Here is an 18,481-nt window from a genome sequence, read left to right as displayed (position 1 = left end):
CGATCTGACTTTTTGACAACAAACATGCAAATGAGCTGTTTTGGAGCAACATCCGAACCGTGTGTACGCTCCATCGGACAAACTTTTTCTGTTTCCATCGGACTTTTGTTGGCTGTGCGAACGCACAAACTTTCCGGCAACAAAAGTCCGATGGAGCAAAGTCCGATCGTGTGTACACAAAACCATCAGACTTTTGTACAAACTACAGTACGCAGCCGTGAGAATGTTTCCAGTGCAACCCCATCGCACTGGTTTTCGGCGGCAGGGTACTGGCTGCAATAAGAAAAACACATTTTCCTACTGCGGCTGGCGCGAGATGGAATTCCCCTCTGGGTGAATACCAGGCCCTTCGGTCTGGTATGGATTCTATAGGGAACCCCCTACGTCGAAAAAACGGCGTGGGGGTCCCCCCCAAAATCCATACCAGACCCTTATCCGAGCACGCAGCCAGGCTGGTCAGGAAAGAGGGTGGAGACAAGCGAGCGCCCCCCCCCCCTGCACCGTACCAGGCCGCATGCCCTCAACATGGGGGGGGGTGGGTGCTTTGGGGGAGGGGGGCGCCCTGTGGTCCCCCCACCCCAAAGCACCTTGTCCCCATGTTAATGAGGACAAGGGCCTCTTCCCGGCAACCCTGGCCGTTGGTTGTCAGGGTCTGCGGGCGAGGGGCTTATCGGAATCCGGGAGCCCCCTTTAATGAGGGGGCCCCCAGATCCCGGCCCCCCCACCCTATGTGAATGAGTATGGGGTATGGGGTAAAAACGCCAAAAGATCCTTTGTTTTTTTATAAAACCGTCACTGTTACATTTCAGTGTATTTTGTATTTGCGTGTTACTATCCCACAGGATAGAATGGTGAGTTTTTTTTACCAAACCTTATCCCACAGGAATGAATAACTTTTTTTTTACCAAACCTATATATTGTGAACTTTAACTCTTGAAAAATACTCAACACTATATAATGAGGTTTTAAATTGCAGTAAATGCAATTTGATGTGAATAGGCCTGCAACTTATTAAAAGCAGAACGACAGGCAGATATTATGTAACAAAAAAAGTTATTGCAATTATATGCTAAAAAAAAAAAAAAAGTGTGCTGTCCCTTTAAATAACTGAGTTATGGGGCGTACACACGGTCGGACTTTTCGTCTACAAAAGTCCGACAGCCTGTCCGACAGACTTCCGGCGGACTTTCGGCGGACTTGCAGCAGACTTTCTAACGAACTGACTTGCCTACACACGACCACACAAAAGTCCGACGGATTCGTACGTGATGACGTACACCGGACTAAAATAAGGAAGTTCATAGCCAGTAGCCAATAGCTGCCCTAGCGTGGGTTTTTGTCCGTCGGACTAGCACACAGACGAGCGGATTTCGGGGTCCGTCGTAGTTACGACGTAAAGATTTGAAGCATGTTTCAAATCTAAAGTCCGTCGGATTTGAGGCTGAAAAAGTCTGCTGAAAGTCCGGAGAAGCCCACACACGATCGGATTACCAGCCAGCTTTAGTCCGTCGGCGTCCGTTGGACTTTTGTAGACGAAAAGTCCGACCGTGTGTACCCCCATTAGAGTGTGACGTCATCACATAGCGGCGTGTCGGCTGGTTACTGCGGCCGGACGTTTTTATTGTTGTATTGTTTGATTCCATTCACCTACATATAAATGCAATACTTTTTTAATAAATAATGTTTGATCGTACTGCACTATGAGGCTTCTCCCTGTTTGTGCTTCACATATATGATTGCGGTTGAGTAGCATTTGGAACGGGGGCTGTGACATGCTTTGTTCCATATGAAGATTATACCAACACACTTGATTGATGAGATGATTTAGCCATCCGGGGTTCTGACAGTGAGAGTGCCCACCTTGCACTTGGATATAATAAGCGTTTTTGATCTCTGTAATTTGAGATCATCTTGGTTTGATAAGAGGCCCAATGGAGCACTTTTTTTAATGGAGGTTTATGAGCACAGAGCACTTTGCTCACATCTGATTTATCACGGACTATATGTTTATATGATTTTTTTCTTAAAAAGTACTATTTCACTTGGGTTATTTATTATGCATATTAATTTTTTGAATTAGGTTGTATTTATTATTTGTGTATGTGCACTGAGTTATGAATTAGTAAATTTCTTTTTTTTTATATAGCATGTGTACAGAGTCTAGTTTTCAGGACATATAAGTTACAGCGGTCCTGTTATCATCCTTGGAGCCAAGCGCAGGGATCTATTTTATTTTTAGCATTGCAATTATATGTTCACATAAAATATTAAATATATTTTTAAGTGCATCTAGTGTAAGTACCTGTTTTTTTTCTTATCAGCCTCATGTACTCCTCTCTACAGCAGCATATAGGGAGAGAAAAGGTCAGCACTAAGGCCGGGTTCACAGAATGCATTTCAGTTTTAGTGCAATTGTATGAACATTTTACAAATGTTTTTCCTGTGCGCTCCCATTGACTTCTATCGGACCGTTTTATGAAAGTGCATCAGAGATGCAGCATACAGGACTCTGATGCCCTTTCATGAAAATGCATAATCTAATAGAAGACAAAGGAAGTGTACCTAAAACTGTGTATAAAATGCGATACAAGTGTGCTTCACCCACACCACAGCGCACCAGTGTGAACCTGGCCTTAAGGGCCAACCAGCAGTGCCATTCTAATAGCATCATGGGCCTCTGGGCAAAGTAATTCACTAGGGCCCCTACCAGCCTTCATCAGGTGTCCCCATCACCATGCCCTCTTACATCAGGTTCCCCTATCACAGTGCCCATATACATCAAGTTCCCCCATTACAGTGCCCATATACTGTACATTGACATGACATTCCCATGACAGTGTCCCCTTATACATCAGGTGTTCCCATGACAGTGCCCCCTTACATCAGGTTCCCCCCTCACAGTGTCCCCATTCATCAGGTTACCCCATCACAGTGTCCCCTTACATCAGGTTCCCCCATCACAGTGTCCCCTACATCAGGTTCCCCAATCAGTGTCCCCATACATCAGGGGTCCCCATCAGTGTCCCCATACATCAGGTGTCCCCCATCACAGTCTCCCATACATCAGGTGTCCCCATCACAGTCTCCCATACATCAGGTGTCCCCATCCATAAGAGCCCTCCCACCGATAGCAAGAGAGGGCGGCTGTAGATTGACATGCTTATATAGGGGGAATTGGGGTGGAGCTAAGCTTAAAGAAGACGCCCATCCACAATTAAGTGGCGGTTACTGGGCTGTATCAGCCGGTCTGTGAGCTAGCAAAAAGCATATGCTATCAAATGATGGGATCTTCCTTGTGAATAATAGGGAGGGGAAGGAGGAAAGGGTTTTTTTTTAACCAATTTATGGCATAAAAGGTGGGTAGAAAAACATTATGAGGGGCAAGGGATGCTTTATTATAGAAAGGGACAAAAAGGTTAAAAATGCATATATTATATGCGAATGGGCAATAAAAAACACTGGAAAAATTTATTGAAATTTTTTTAAACTATTCTATAATAAACTTCTGGGGAGGATGGTGCAAGGAGAGGAATGTATGTAGCGCGTCTGTGGTGTATGTATAAAAACACAGTGAGATGGGGAGGGTATAACTTAACCACCCCCCGCAGCCGCAGTCATTCATCCCAACCTTCTGCCACTTCAACTGCTGATGCTGACCTCCTCTACATGTCATCTTTACACAGGCTTTCATACTTGGCTTCCACCAGCCGCTCTCCACTGCATCGGTATGAGACCCACCGGATCTCATGAATGACTAGCTTGCTCTCTCCTTCACATCCAAAGTGAGTTTGTTTTTTTATTGTTTTTTTTTAGTGTTTTTAGTGTTTTAAGTTTTACATATTCACTTTTCCTTCCCCCACTCCCCCTACTGCATACACTTTTGCATTACCAGTTGCTACAGGTTGGAGCCCTCTTTTTCCTATTCATGCTACTTTTTATGGGCAATTAGGACCTAATTATTTTAGAGGACCCCATACATACTTCATCTGTATCCACCCAACAGACTAGCGCCGCAGTTCCTTATCCTTATACACCACTAGTGTACATGGAGCCTAACTAAAATCTAGTGGAACCAATTGCCTTCAGAAGTCACCTAATTGCTAAATTGGAGTCCACTGTGTGTAATTTGACCTCAGTATAAATACAGCTGTTCTGTGAAGCCCTCTGCATCATGAAGGCCAAGGAACACACCAGACAGGTCAGGGATAAAGTTGCGGAGAAGTTTAAAGCAGGGTTAGGTTATAGAAAAATATCCCAAGCTTTGAATATCTCACAGAGCACTGTTCAATCCATCATCGGAAAATGGAAAGAGTATGGCACAACTGCAACACTACCAAGACATGGCTGTCCACCTAAACTGACAGGCCGAGCAAGGAGAGCATTAATCAGAGAAGCAGCCAAGAGGCCCATGGTAACTCTGGAGGAGCTGAAGAGATCCACAGCTCAGGTGGGAGAATTTGTCCACAGGACAACTATTAGTCGTGCGGCGCTCCACAAATCTGGCCTTTATGGAAGAGTGGTAAGAAGAAAGCCATTGTTAAAGAAATCCATAAGAAGTCCTGTTTGCAGTTTGCGAGAAGCCACATGGGGGACACAGCAAACATGTGGAAGAAGGTGCTCTGGTCAGATGAGACCAAAATTGAACTTTTTGGCCTAAAAGCAAAACGTGCTATGTGTGGCGGAAAACTAACACTGCACATCACCCTGAACACACTATCCCCACTGTGAAACATGGTGGTGGCAGCATCATGTTGTGGGGATGCTTTTCTTCAGCAGGGACAGGGAAGCTAGTCAAAATTGATGGGAAGATGGATGTAGCAAAATACAGGGCAATCTTAGAAGAAAACCTGTTAGAGTCTGCAAAAGACTTGAGACTGGGGCAGAGGTTCACCTTCCAGCAGGGCAACGACCTTAAACATACAGCCAGAGCTACAATGGAATGGTTTGGATCAAAGCATATTTATGTGTTAGAATGGCCCAGTCAAAGTCCAGACCTAAATCCAATTGAGAATCTGTGGCAAAACTTGAAAATTGCTGTTCATAGACGCTTTCCATCCAATCTCACAGAACTTGAGCTATTTTACAAAGAAGAATGGCCAAAATGTCACTCTCTAGATGTGCAAAGCTAGTAGAGACATTCCCAAAAAGACTTGCAGCTGTAATTGCAGCGCAAGGTGGTTCTACAAACTATTGACTCAGGGGGGCTGAATACAAATGCACGCCACACTTTTCAAATATTTATTTGTAAAAAATTTTGAAAACCATTTATCACTTTTCTTCCACTTCACAATTATGTGCCACCTTGTGTTGGTCTATCATATAAAATCCCATAAAAATACATTTACATTTTTGGTTGTAAGATGACAAAATGTGGAAAATTTCAAGGGGTATGAATACTTTTTTCAAGGCACTGTATTTTGATTATTTTGGGAATAATTGGGACTGTGGTTGTGAAGTGTTATTCTGTTCTCTGTGTTGACATTATTTTAAACTCAATGCACTGTGGTAATGTGAAAAAAAGATCACAAAATATATTATTGAACTGGTATGTCACTGGCCACTTCAGCCAGTGCAGTCTGCTTTAGATGAAGTTGAGGACTTTAGCTTTATTTTAAAGAGTAAACTTTTTTATAGCTTTAAGATCTGTTGTCGCTGCTATTTCCACCAATTTATGTCTATTACTGCTGAATAAGAAAAAAAAAAATCAGGCGCCAAAACGACATAAAAAAAAAGCCTGAATCAGATTTAAGCCAAAATAAATGTAGTTAAGTTAAAAAATCAATTACGTTATGTTAAATTTTTTCTAAAATATATTTCACATGCTACGAGTCACCTTTCGTATAAACTCTCAGTGGGGTTGATTTACTAAAACTGGAGAGTGCAAACTCTGGTGCAGCGCTGCATACAAACCAATCAGCTTTAGCCCTGGTTCACATTGGTACGATTTGACATGTGCAGAAACCCACACAGATGTCTGTGAAATCGCAGCCGAAATCTGGACTGACGTGCAGGAGTGAAATCGTGCGAGTTCAGCTGAATTCGCACAGCTTCATTCCCGCAGCTCAGTGTGAACCTGGGCTCCAGGTTTTTTTTTTTGTCAAAGCTTAATTGAACAAGTTGACGTTAGAAGCTGATTGGCTACAATGCACAGCTGCATGACATCTTGCACTCTCCAGTTTTAGTAAATCAACCCCAGTGTGCAATAAAGACTTGCATTATCTATCAGCAGTTATAGAATATGCTCTCTCTTATGTGGTTACTACATTATATATATTGCATCCTTTTCCACATGATGTAACATCTATGCAATCTGATACAGAGAACACTTACCCTTGTGACCTAAATTATCGCTTTAGTTATCAACTAATGATGTTATACATACTGTACACTCACAAGAGGATAGAGGTCTGATTTCTTTAATACTCACTTTGGTGGATCAATAATGTGAACAATAGTACGAGTGAAATCATGAGTGAGGTGAATTTTCTTTTTATCAAAGCACTGGGCTGTGATGAAAGACCTCTTGAAATATTATGTGCTCTCTTGTTAATACTTTGTATATGAAAATTTATGACAAAAAAAGCCTGTAATAACACAAAAAGACCAGGCAAAAAACATACAGTAGCCTCTGCAGATTTTCCTGGCTTTCAAATTATGACTATATCTGTGCCAAACACTAGCGGTTCTGGATGTACCGATGCCCAAAAGGGGCAAAAAGGAATGATTTGAAGTTCTCCACCCACTTACCCATAAGCAGAGACTGAACTCCTTGTATTTGTTTTTTTTTGTGCTGGAAGTGAAGGTATATAAATCTCTTCTATTTATAGAAGGCAATGCTTTATCCCACAATATTTTAGAAGTAGGCTTTACGGTTCTCCAGGACTCACAAGCACTATATCATAAAGCCAGTTTGCACTGATGTATGTTTAATCTCTGTATGATTAATCCTCAATTTCTCCTAGTTCAGAAGTAGAACAGATGAGGTGGGGAAGTGTGGGGACTATGCGGTTTTTATGCACATGTTAAATAAAAACTTCACCTTTATAAAAAAAAATATGAAGGTACCTTTAAAAATGTTTAGTAATGGCAATTTATAAACAGAAACTTGTACAACCCCTGGAGAAAGTATGGAATCACCACTCTTGAAAAATGTTCATTCAATTGCTTGATTGTGTAGAAAAAATACTAATCACAGACATGCCTCAAAACTATTTTCATTTAACATTCCAACCTTCTGGCTTTGAGAAACAGTTAAAAAAGAAAAAAAGAAGAAAACTCTAGTCAGTTGCAACTGTTTTTGCAGATCAAAAAATATAGAATCACTCAATTCTGAGGAAAATTTTATGGAATCACCATGTACCTTGCAGTTCTAAAACAAACATCTGCATCAGATTACATCCTGAAAAATGAAGTCATCATCACCAATCATCATTTCAACTGATGGAATAAGAAAAGTGTCTAAAATCTCAATATAAACTTGTGCATTTATTGAAGATTTAATGACTGTCATCTCCCTGTGCCTTTACCACTTGTCTAAATTTACCAAGTCATCATTGAGGTATTGAAATATAGTATTTTTTAATAAGAACTTGTGGCAAAAATGTATTATCATCTATATTTCCAAAATATATTTGATATTTGAAGTTATATAATTTTTTGTATTATCACCAAATATATCTGATATTATTTAGCACTGAATTTTTAGTTAATAAATATATATATATATATGTATATATATATATATATATATATATATATATATATATATATATATATATATATATATATATATATATATATATATAGCACGGATAAACCAACCTGAATTAATTTGTTTGTTTTGTGGAAAAATGTAAAAATCTCCTAAAACACAGATTTTTGCATAATTTCATAAATATAATACTGTTTTAATATTTGACAATACATTTAATTACAACGGCACCAAACTAAAGTCCCAGCATCATCACCCTGCACAATGCAGATTGGTGATTCATCGCTGAATATCACTTTCATCCAATCATCCACAGTCCATGATTGCTTTTCTTCAACCCACTGTAACCTTGTTTTTTTCTGCTTAGATGTTAATGATGGTTTTCCTTTGGCTTTTCTGTATGTAAATTCCATTTACTTCAGGCAATGTCATACAGTTCGGTCACAGACATTGACTCCAGTTTGTGACCATTTGTTCCTCATTTATTTTGTTGTGCATTTTCTGTTTTTAAGGCATATTGCTTCAAGTTTTCTAACTTGACGCTTTGATGTCTTCCTTGGTCTACCAGTATGCTTCCCTTTAACAACCCTTCCATTTAATTTGTACTAACCAAAACCTTCATTAACACCTAAACAGAAAAATACAAGGTTACAGTGGGCTAAAGAAAAGTGGACTGTGGCTGACTGGGTGAAAGTGTTATTCAGCGACGAATCACCAATCTGCATTGGGCAGGGTGATGATGCTGGGACTTTTGTTTGGTGCCGTTCCAATGAAATGTATGAAGACGACTGCAAATGCAAATTTCCACAATCATTGATGATATGGGGTTGCATGTCAGGTAAAGGTATGGAGGAGATTACAGTCATTAAATCTTCAATAAATGCAAAAGTTTATAATGTGATTTTGGATACTTTTCTTATTCCATCAATTGAAAGGATGCTTGGTGATGATGACGACATCATTTTTCGGGATGTAATCTGGTGCAGATGTTTGTTTTAGAACTGCAAAGTACATGGTGATTCCATAATATTTTCCTCAGAAAACATGGTGATTCCATATTTTTTTTTCCTCTACTTGATCTGCAAAAACAGTTGCAACTGACTACAGTTTTCTTTCTTTTTTTTTTAACTGTTTGTTAACCTCCCTGGCGGTAATCCCGAGTGTGGCTCGGGGTGGATTTTCAGTACCAAAAGCGGTAACCCCGACCCACAATCGGGATCGCATCGCGGTATCCTGGTACAGTTACTCACCTTGTCCCCAGGATCCTGGGATGTCCTCCCGCTGTGTCCGCGGGCTGTGTCCTCCGCTCGATGTATCACGGCGCTGGGCTCCATTCCCTGCGAGCGTTGCGTTGCACGGGGACAGAGAACGGCACCAAATTTAAAAAGTGAAACACACACAATACATACAGTACACTGTAATCTTACAGATTACATTACTGTATCAAATAATTTCACATCCCTTTTGTCCCTAGTGGTTTGTCCAGTGCCCTGCATGCAGTTTTATATTATAAATACTGTTCTTTCTGCCTGGAAACTGGAGATTGTCCATAGCAACCAAAACTGTCCCTTTACATCAAAAGCAGTTTTAGACCAGCTAGAAAACAGTGATAATCAATTAGAATCACTTGCAGAACTGAGCGATAGTGATTTGTGGGGAAATTCATCATCAAACACTGAAAGTAATGACAGCAACAATTCTGCAACTGAGCAAATTTCAGTGTTTTTGATTTGATTACATTATATGAATAAATTTTATTATTATATTATTATTTGTTATAATTATTTATAGTTATTTATTATATTATAATTTATGATTTCGTGTTTCAAATACGGCTGTCTACTAACTCTTGTTTGGACAGATTTAAGTGTGTTATTCCTAAGAATTACAGGCCTACAATATAAAATGCCAAATTTCCATGCAAAACAATTGTACCGCTTTGAGCATCAAAAATCTTAAATAATCATACCGCCAGGGAGGTTAAAGCCAGAAGGTTGGAATGTTAAAAATGAAAAAAGTTTTGAGGCATGTCTGTGATTAGTTTTTTTCTACAGAATTAAGCAATTGAATGAACATTATACAAGAGTGCTGATTCCATACATTTTTTGCCAGGTGTTGTAGATAATTGCAGGCTTTTTTTCAATACCTTCTCCCCCCCCCCCCCCCCCATTTTTATTATGGTGGCCGTTTTCACTAAGGGCAGCTGATTCTGCTAAGGTGTGTAATAAATCTAGCTCAGTGTAGCTGCAGCACTTCTGCACACTGTGGTTATTTGGGATATAAAAGCAATTCCATCTCTGAGGTACAGGATTTTCTTTAAGATCCAGAAGCCGACTTGGAGATGAGTTATCCCCTCCTGACTCCCCTCTTCTTGCTGATACCAGTGAGCAAACAATCTCTAGTTGCAGAGGAGCATGGGAGAGGGGGTTTGATCAAATCTCTACAAATCTCTACAAAAGGGGTCCAGCAGTGCAGTTGTGGAGAGGGGGTACGCAGTAGTGACAAAGAGATATCGGGGGGGTGCAGAGGGGCGTTTTTACAGTTGGGGGGTGCCAGATATAGGATCCGCCCTAGGTGCCAAATGCTCTAGGTACGCCCTTGCATTCCTCCTTACGCATGATGGAATATGTCCCAATAAAAATAATGGGGAGCATTTAGTAATGCAATTGCATCTCAAATCAGCAGTTTGCCTATGCATTTTGCACGCAAATGTGCAGCATTAACTATTAGACCCAATGGTTCTGCAACCAAAGCAACTATCCACCTATTTTCTCTGTTGTGCTGCAACTTTGATGAGTTATCTAGTGATGAAATTCAACCTCAGAACTGTCGTAGAACTTAGAAGTGCTATGGAGCACTTTAGAAACAAGTACAGTTAGGTTCATGTTTATAGCAGCTAATGTATTATATCAAATGCATACAAAAAATAGGTCTGACTATAAATTGTGTTTAAAATAAAAATCAACACATAACAACAACAACAAAAAGTTCCCCCACTGTATGCTCTGACATTGGGACCATTTTCAAAGGATAGAATAATAGAGCCTATTTTTAGTTACAATATAATATAAGGGTACTCTTAATAATTTGGGTAAATGCAAAGCTCCGCATGCAACAGAAAATAAATATTACTCTCCTTCATTCTATAATTCTAATCAGTTATTTTTAAACACCTAAATGTTTGTTTTTGTGTAAATTGTGAAAATTACAATTTGTGGTCAATGCTGGTATTCAATGCTGTACTAAATATGTTGTGACACAAATAATAATATGCTATGTATAAATCTCCTTACAAAAAAGTTGTGAATGTGATTAGCAAAATTAAAAGGAATGTTCCTCTATTTTAGAATGCTCACTTCCTCTGGCTTTGACGTTTCATTGAATCTGTATTCCCATCTGAAAGTCACATCCTCGAACCCGATGCAGGTGGTAAATATGCAAAGCAGGTTGATATCCGTTCCATTCCGAGCTTTAACATGATTGTTCTTGCCTACAGATACTTCTAGTGTGAAGCAGGTATGAGCAAGTAGCATAGCTGAGGGTAGACATAAGTGTTAATTAACATCTTTATACAATGCATTTAAGAAACAATATATATGTATTAAATTTTGTTTTTTAATTATGATGTCAAAGGTATTAAATGAATGGTTATAGTTCTTTTTTATAGTAAAACTCAGTATGTTAAAATGAAAATAGACAGAAATCAATAGCCATATAATACCCTGTATGCTCTTGTGCACAGATAGATACAAATTTTCTTAGTGCCAAAAATTGTTTTAGCATTACATGATTTAAACTGGACTTGTTACAAAAATAGCCTTACCATTTATAACAGTGGTCTCCAACCTGCAGCCCGAGGACAGGATGTGGCCCTTTGCTTGCATTTATCCAGCCCATGGTGCACTACTCCTCCAGCTGATACCACTGATGGGACATCCCCATGATGGGACACTGACAGCATCAATGGGCTATTGTTCCTCCCACTGATATCAAAAAGGGTCACTATTCCTCCCATTAAAACCAATGATGGGACATTGCTTCCACTGGCCACAGTCCAGCCCACTTAAAGCCTTAAAGGGGTTGTAAACCCTCATGTTTTTTTAACCTTAATGTATCCTATGCAATAAGGTGAAAAAACTTCTATCACTGAGTAGCCCCCCATTTTACTCACCTGAGCCCGTTCGTTCCCACACTGGACACGCAAACCCTCTCTGGCCGGGGTCTCGGCTCTTGATTGGACAGATTGATAGCAGCACAGCCATTGGCTCCTGCTGCTGTCAATTAAATCCAATGACGCGGGCGCTGGGGGATGGGGCATTCTGTGTCTATGGACGCAAATGCTGTACTCGGGAGCGCGTCCGCACGGTAACCCCCATGGAGAGCACTTCTCCTAGAGGGTTTTCCGATGTGGGGAGGAGCCGCGGGCACCATTGGGGGACCCCAAAAGACGATCGGGGCCACTCTGTGCAAAACAAACTGCACAGTGGAGGTAAGTATGATATGTTTTTTTAAATGAGGGTTTACAACCCCTTTAAGTACAGTAAAGCTTAGTACACACTATCAGCTTTTTTTCATTCAACCCAGCGGATTGAACAAAAAAACTGGTAGCTCAGGTCAGTGCTGCTGTATTAACTATCCAATGTTAGCACAGCGATCTCCTCTGCTGAGCTATTGTGTTCTGACAGGGGGATGCCCCCCTGCCAGAACACTCTGGCCAGCACTCTCTGGTAAGATCGCTGATCAGGAGCCAATCAGCTGCTGGTTTTCCAGCATGCATGCCCGTCAGAACTGATGTCTCCCGGCATTTGGCCCCTGTTGCTAGGCTTTAGCTGGCCCTTAGCTTAGAAAGTTTGGAGACCCCTGATTTATAGTACAGGGCCAAAGATAAGTTTTTTCAATGAGTGTAAAAACACTTTTATAGATGGATGGTGGTGGTGGGCAAAACCATTTTGCAACCTATTCACTGAAGGGAGAAGAGGAGTAAGGCGAGATGAGGACTGAAAGTTCTAAAACATGAAGTTAGGAAGGGTGAAAATCTTACCCTGCGTTTTATGGTTGATTGAAATTTCCCCTCACTTTCTGTCCTGATGACAGTTTCCAGGACCCTGAAACTGAAAGTGCCACCCAGACAGAAATTTAGGTGAAATCTCTCAAGAGGAACATGGGCAACAATAAAAACAAAAAAAAAAAAAACTAACAAAAGTTATGATCCCCCCCCCCCCCCCCACTAAAAAAGGTTTGAATGGATTTTTGTGTTTCTATTTGGGAGATCACACTTTCCTTTCACATTTTTAGGCCTATTGTTTTTTTTACCTCTTATTTCTAACAGGCTCCTAGCTACAAATGAATCAGATGAATCAATACACGGAAACCACTCTGTGCTGGCTGTGAAAGACTATAAACACTGTTTAAATCATACTGAAATACCAATCCCTCTAGCCTATTTCACTTCCTAAAAGCACTCCAAGCAAAGTCTTATTTAGAGTGGGTCACCATTCCCCTTGCTAAAAACTGTGCAAAGGTTGAGGGGTTTAACATGTTCAGTGCAGAGTGCAGACACCAACTGGCCAGCTCTGCATAATTGTCATTAACCTAAACCCCTTGTAGCAAGATGTCTACATGGTCCAAGAGTGGACTTAAAGCATTTGTTACCCTAAAAAAAAAAAAAAAAAGGATCATGCTCCTTTAACGTATGTTATACAGCACAGTGCTTGTGCTGTGTCATTTGGCCCCCTGTATCACCTGAAATACCTGACTGATCTTGCCTGGTTCTGTCCTCCCCCCTCTAAACTGACCACGGTTTATCATGGCTGCTGAGCCCTAAAACCGTGGTCAGTTTACATGCCTTTGTCATCCGCAGCTCTCCTCTGTCCTCCTCATCCCCTTCCCTCCCTGGCTGTCAGCTAGTGACAGTGCCCATCCCTCCCCTCCTACTGTTAAAATAACTTTTACATTTCCATAGAGTCCTCTGTGTTTCCTAATGATAGGTGCCCCTGTGTGTGTGCTTTATAAAAAAAATGCCGTCTATACCTTATTTCACAGCGCCACTCGGCGCTCACGTGCCCGGCTGCCTCTCTCCTCCTCTCCTCCCAACTGACATCAGCGGGGGATTCTTGGCTCCTCCCGCTTTAGCTGCCAGATCTAGAGAGGAGAGAGGCAGCCAGTCACGTGAGCGGCGAGCGCTGCCCTGAAATAAGGTATAGACGGCATTTTTTTTTTATAAAGCACACACACAGGGGCACCTATCATTAGGAAACACAGAGGACTGTATGAAAAGGATACAGTGGCTTAACAACCACTTTAGGCACACCAGTGGGTCATTGGTTACTATTCTATGTATGCCACTTTAAATCTGTCTTTATACATAGTTGCTGCTGGAGAGTCACCGGAACTGACTATCTGATTTAGGTTACTATACCCTTTTAGGAAAGTAACACCGGTGTAGGCAGTCACAGAAATTCTTATTTTTACATTTTTTTAATTTTTTTAATAATTTTTTTTATTGACTGACTACACTATCAAAATGGTAGCAGTCATTAAAAGGGTGGGGTATATGTGGGCAGGGCAAAGGGGGGGACCCGGGGGGGGAATGAGGTTTTGCCTAGGGTGTCAAAAATCCTTGCACCAGACCTGAGAAGAAGGTAACTACGTGGAGAAAGAGAAACATATGGTACAAGAAAGAGACAAGAAAGAGAAACATATGGTACAATCTGATTGCACAATTGCTCTACAAAGCTACACAAAAAATCTGTTCAATTTGTTCAATCAAGTAAGCCCATACACTATATAATTGTTAGAAAATATGAAGGAGATTGTTCAAGCAGATTACACTAACTGTAGCGAGTACTAGAAGACCTAATAGCAAGCAGGAATTAGGACAGTGGTTTAAATTCTGCAGAATTGTGAATTATTAAAAGTGTTGTCATCTTTCCTATGCCATGTAGGCAAGAGTACAGCAGGAATGGGTGGATTGCAAGAGCATCTGCATTAATTTACAATTTGATTATAAAGTAAAAATAGTTCCAATATGTGTATCATCTGAGCTTTTAGATGTTTTGGCTGAAATAGCCCCTAAATAATAAAAGGACAAATGTGTACCTGGCAAATGTGGCTGCCAGTGAAAATCACTCAATTGTCACATTTAATTTGGTTGGTAAATGTGAAGGCTAGAACCTTCCCTAATGCTGAGATAATGTTTTTTACACAGCTTTAGTAATAAAAGGGTTAGGTTAATTCCTTTTCCCTTTTTCTTCCATTTCTTTTTTCATTTGAATAAAAATGTGTGAACCCTCCTTCCAGACTAGCCCGAAACTACAAACATGCAGCCCATGCCAGGTTGATACCTATCTGCATGTCCTTCACCAATGGGGGAGTGACTTGACAGGAATCTCTCAAAAAAGGTGGTACCTCCAGGGCCCAACAGAGAGTTCTGACAAAAGGTGGGTTTATGTGCCATGCGAATAATGAAGGCCTCTCCAGCTGAAATATGTTAAGAGTTTCAGTTTAGGGATATTAATTAACTAACATTTACTTCCCAGGTTGCATCAGAATATAAAAATGCTCCCTGGCAGGTCTCCTCCACTGAAGAGACCCCAAAAAAAGAGCAAAAGATTCCTCCTTCCTCATTTCTCAACTGCATGAAAAGATGAGTTAGATCTATGGTTACCATTCATCCTTGTTTCCTGGAAACAGTCGCATTGCACAAATGTCAATCCAAAATGGTGCCAGTGGAGCCTGCATAGGTGAAAAGCCAGCCCACAAATATTGTGGGGTGGCGCCTGCGCAGTTGGTTGCCTGGTTGGCACTTGTGCCTGGTTTATGGGGGGATTCTGGATGGTGCAGGGTGTATAGAGAGATTCTGGAGGATGCAGGGTGTGTGGAGGAGGGATATTGACAGATGCAGAATGTATGGGAAGGGGTTCCGCAGGATGCAGGGTGTATGCAAATTGATTCTGGAAGATGCAGGGTGGATGGTGACTGTTCTGGAGAATGCAGGGTAGATGATAGGGATTGTGAAAGATGCAGAGTGTGTGTGGTGAAAGGATTCTAGAGAATGCATTGGGAGGGGCGTTCTGGAAAATACATGGTGTATGTGGGAGATGAAGGGAAATTCTGGAGGATGCAGGGTAGATGGTAGGGGTTCTGGAAGATGCAGAGTGTGCGGTAAAAAGAATTCTAGAGGATGTATTGGGGAAGGGGGTTCAAGAGGATACATGGTGTATGCGGGAGAGGAAGGGCAATTCTGGAGGATTCAGGGTGTATGGTGGGGGATTCTGGAGGGTTTAGGGTATATGGGGGACCCCAGAAAGAAAACATGGATGCTGCCAATGACACTAATGATGGGACTTATTTCACTTCTGCACTACAACCCATAACACCAACTTTATTGGCTATACTTCCAGGCCTGCAAAGGGGGAGCGCCACATTTTTCTTCTACGTGGCTTTAAAGTATTTCTCCTAACCATGCATGTATCTTATTTGAACAGTTTATTTTATCTTTTTACCTTGAATGTCTGCCTCTTGTTCCAAAAGCCTGTGACCAGCTGTTTGAGGGCATGTTAAAAATGAGGGTGTGATTTTGTGGGTGTGGTTAAAAGTGGGCATGGTTAGCAGAATTTACCCATATTTCATTTTTAAAATCTGGTAACCTTGGGCAAATGCCCACAAAATGGTAATGTGCATGTAGCACCTACTAGTGTGCTACTAGTGTGAGTGTAGGTAAATTTAAGTTTTGGCTCATAGTTGTAAGTGTTAGTTGGGTCATGGATTTATTGCAGGTCAGGCTCAATGACTCATATGGGCAGGTCTTTGGTGACTCTCCCTGGTTCTGGAAGTTTGGAGAAATTTCTAGAAGCTAGAGGGTGGAGGCCAGGAGGGTTAATCTGCATACTTATGGAAGCTTAGCCAATAACAGGGTGGCTGAGCCAGCCCTTAAATATGGATGAGTCATGCAAGCAAGGGGGGTCTGGTGGAAGATGGGGTGCTGGGGAGACTATTGGTGGCCCTGGAGGGAAGCCTCCTGTGTGGGGGGGGGTAACACAGTAAATATTTTTCTTTACTACAGAATAGATGGACTGTTGAGGAATTTTTTTCTTACTTGAGAATGTGGTTTATATAAAGGGTAATTTCTCACAGAGAATTTTCTGCAAAGGTGAAGTGAACGCACTTCCAAATTTTTTGTAAATATGTCCCTTTGCGAAATGTTTCTGATTTACGGAAAACTTCACTTCAACTTCACTCCACTTCAAGCAAAAATACGTTTTTCACATATATTCAATATGTCTCTTTTAGCTGAAGCATTACAAATTATTTTCTTTGGTGCATACACATTGGTTCCATTTACTTTTTTGGCTCAAATAAAGTGATGCAACATATTACAAAGAACTCCTTGAACATTATATACATTATATAATTATATATTTAGTGTGGTCACTGGAACTGAGAGGTTCCTTTCTTTCTTCTCTGTCTGTAAACCCAGCGTGGTCAACACAACATGTCAGCATATAATGAACCTTTGCCCTTAATGAGCTGGTTGTTAACAGGTCTATTCATTAATAATATAGTTTCCTGTAGCCTCAGAAAATAAGCAAATGTAAGTAATTTTCACCCCCTTATAGGGAAAAGGGTCACTTTATGCCTTTTCTATGCTGATGAAGCACAATATAGGATTAAAGGACAACATTAAAGAGGAAGTAAAGGCAGGAAAAAAAAACACACCCTGTAAGGCAAAGGCATAATAAGTTAGTATGCATAGCATACTAGCTCATTATGAATAACTTACCTGAGATGGAAGCGACCCTCGTTCTTCTCCTTCATCGCCGGCATCTATCCCGGAGTGACTTCTGGGTATCGCGGCTCTGGCTCTGTGACCGGCCGGAGCCGCGATGACGTCACTCCCGCGCATGCACGAAGGAGTCGCCACTAACGATCGCCGTTAGCAGCGGCATGTTCAGTGCGTCTGCACGCCGCTGTCTACGGCGCATGCGCCGTAGACATCGGTGCCAGTCTTTTGCAAATATCTCCTAAACCGTGTAGGTTTAGGAGATATTTCTTGCACCTAAGGTAAGCCTTAATCTAGGCTTACCTGTAGGTAAAAGTGGTCCCAGAGGGTTTACAACCACTTTAAAACAAAGTATTATAGCCACCATGAACCAACTGAAGGTCAAGTGAAATTAGTGTTCACAGGCATAGTTTTCATCCAGTTACTCAAAATATATAGTTGTTATACCAAAATGAGATACTATTTCACATCCACATAATGTCTGTGAAGGTTCTTATTTCTCCAGGTCATGTTGTAGCTAGTAGTAATTAGCCACATTCTACCAGACCTATTCTGTAATGCTAATCACCTTTCATAGCTTACCAAGCCACTTCTTCAGTTCCAAGAAGTATCTTGGTAAGCTATGAAACATATTCAACATTACAGAACAAGCCCAAAGACTTGCATACCATTTCAGAGGCTTACATACAGTATCTCACAAAAGTGAGTACACTCCTCACATTTTTGTAAATATTTTATTATATGTTTTCATGTGACAAGAAATTACACTTTGCTACAATGTAAAGTAGTGAGTGTACAGCTTGTATAAGTGTAAATGTGCTGTCCCCTCAAAATAACTCAACACAGCTATTAATGTCTAAACCGCTGGCAACAAAAGTGTGTACACCACTAAGTGAAAATGTCCAAATTGGGCCCAATTAGCCATTTTCCCTCCCCTTGTCATGTGACTTGTTAGTGTTATAGCGTCTCAGGTGTGAATGGGGAGCGGG

General features: G+C 41.0%; 1 protein-coding gene across 3 annotated transcripts in view; it reads right to left on the bottom strand.

Moving 5' to 3' along the window:
* Positions 1-18,481, bottom strand: part of SCN4B (sodium voltage-gated channel beta subunit 4) — a 161,137-nt gene that overhangs the window by 26,527 nt on the left and 116,129 nt on the right. For 2 of the 3 annotated variants that reach the window (XM_073602481.1, XM_073602480.1), the window contains exon 3: positions 11,068-11,246. The exons of the other annotated variant lie outside the window; for it this stretch is intronic. In XM_073602481.1, coding sequence (XP_073458582.1) covers positions 11,068-11,246 — 179 coding nt within the window. The remainder of the gene's footprint in view (positions 1-11,067; positions 11,247-18,481) is intronic. 3 annotated transcript variants of the gene reach the window in all.

This window comes from Aquarana catesbeiana, linkage group LG10 (assembly GCF_042186555.1).
Source record: "Aquarana catesbeiana isolate 2022-GZ linkage group LG10, ASM4218655v1, whole genome shotgun sequence".
NCBI lineage: Eukaryota > Metazoa > Chordata > Amphibia > Anura > Ranidae > Aquarana > Aquarana catesbeiana.
This window is presented reverse-complemented; position numbering and strand designations above follow the sequence as displayed.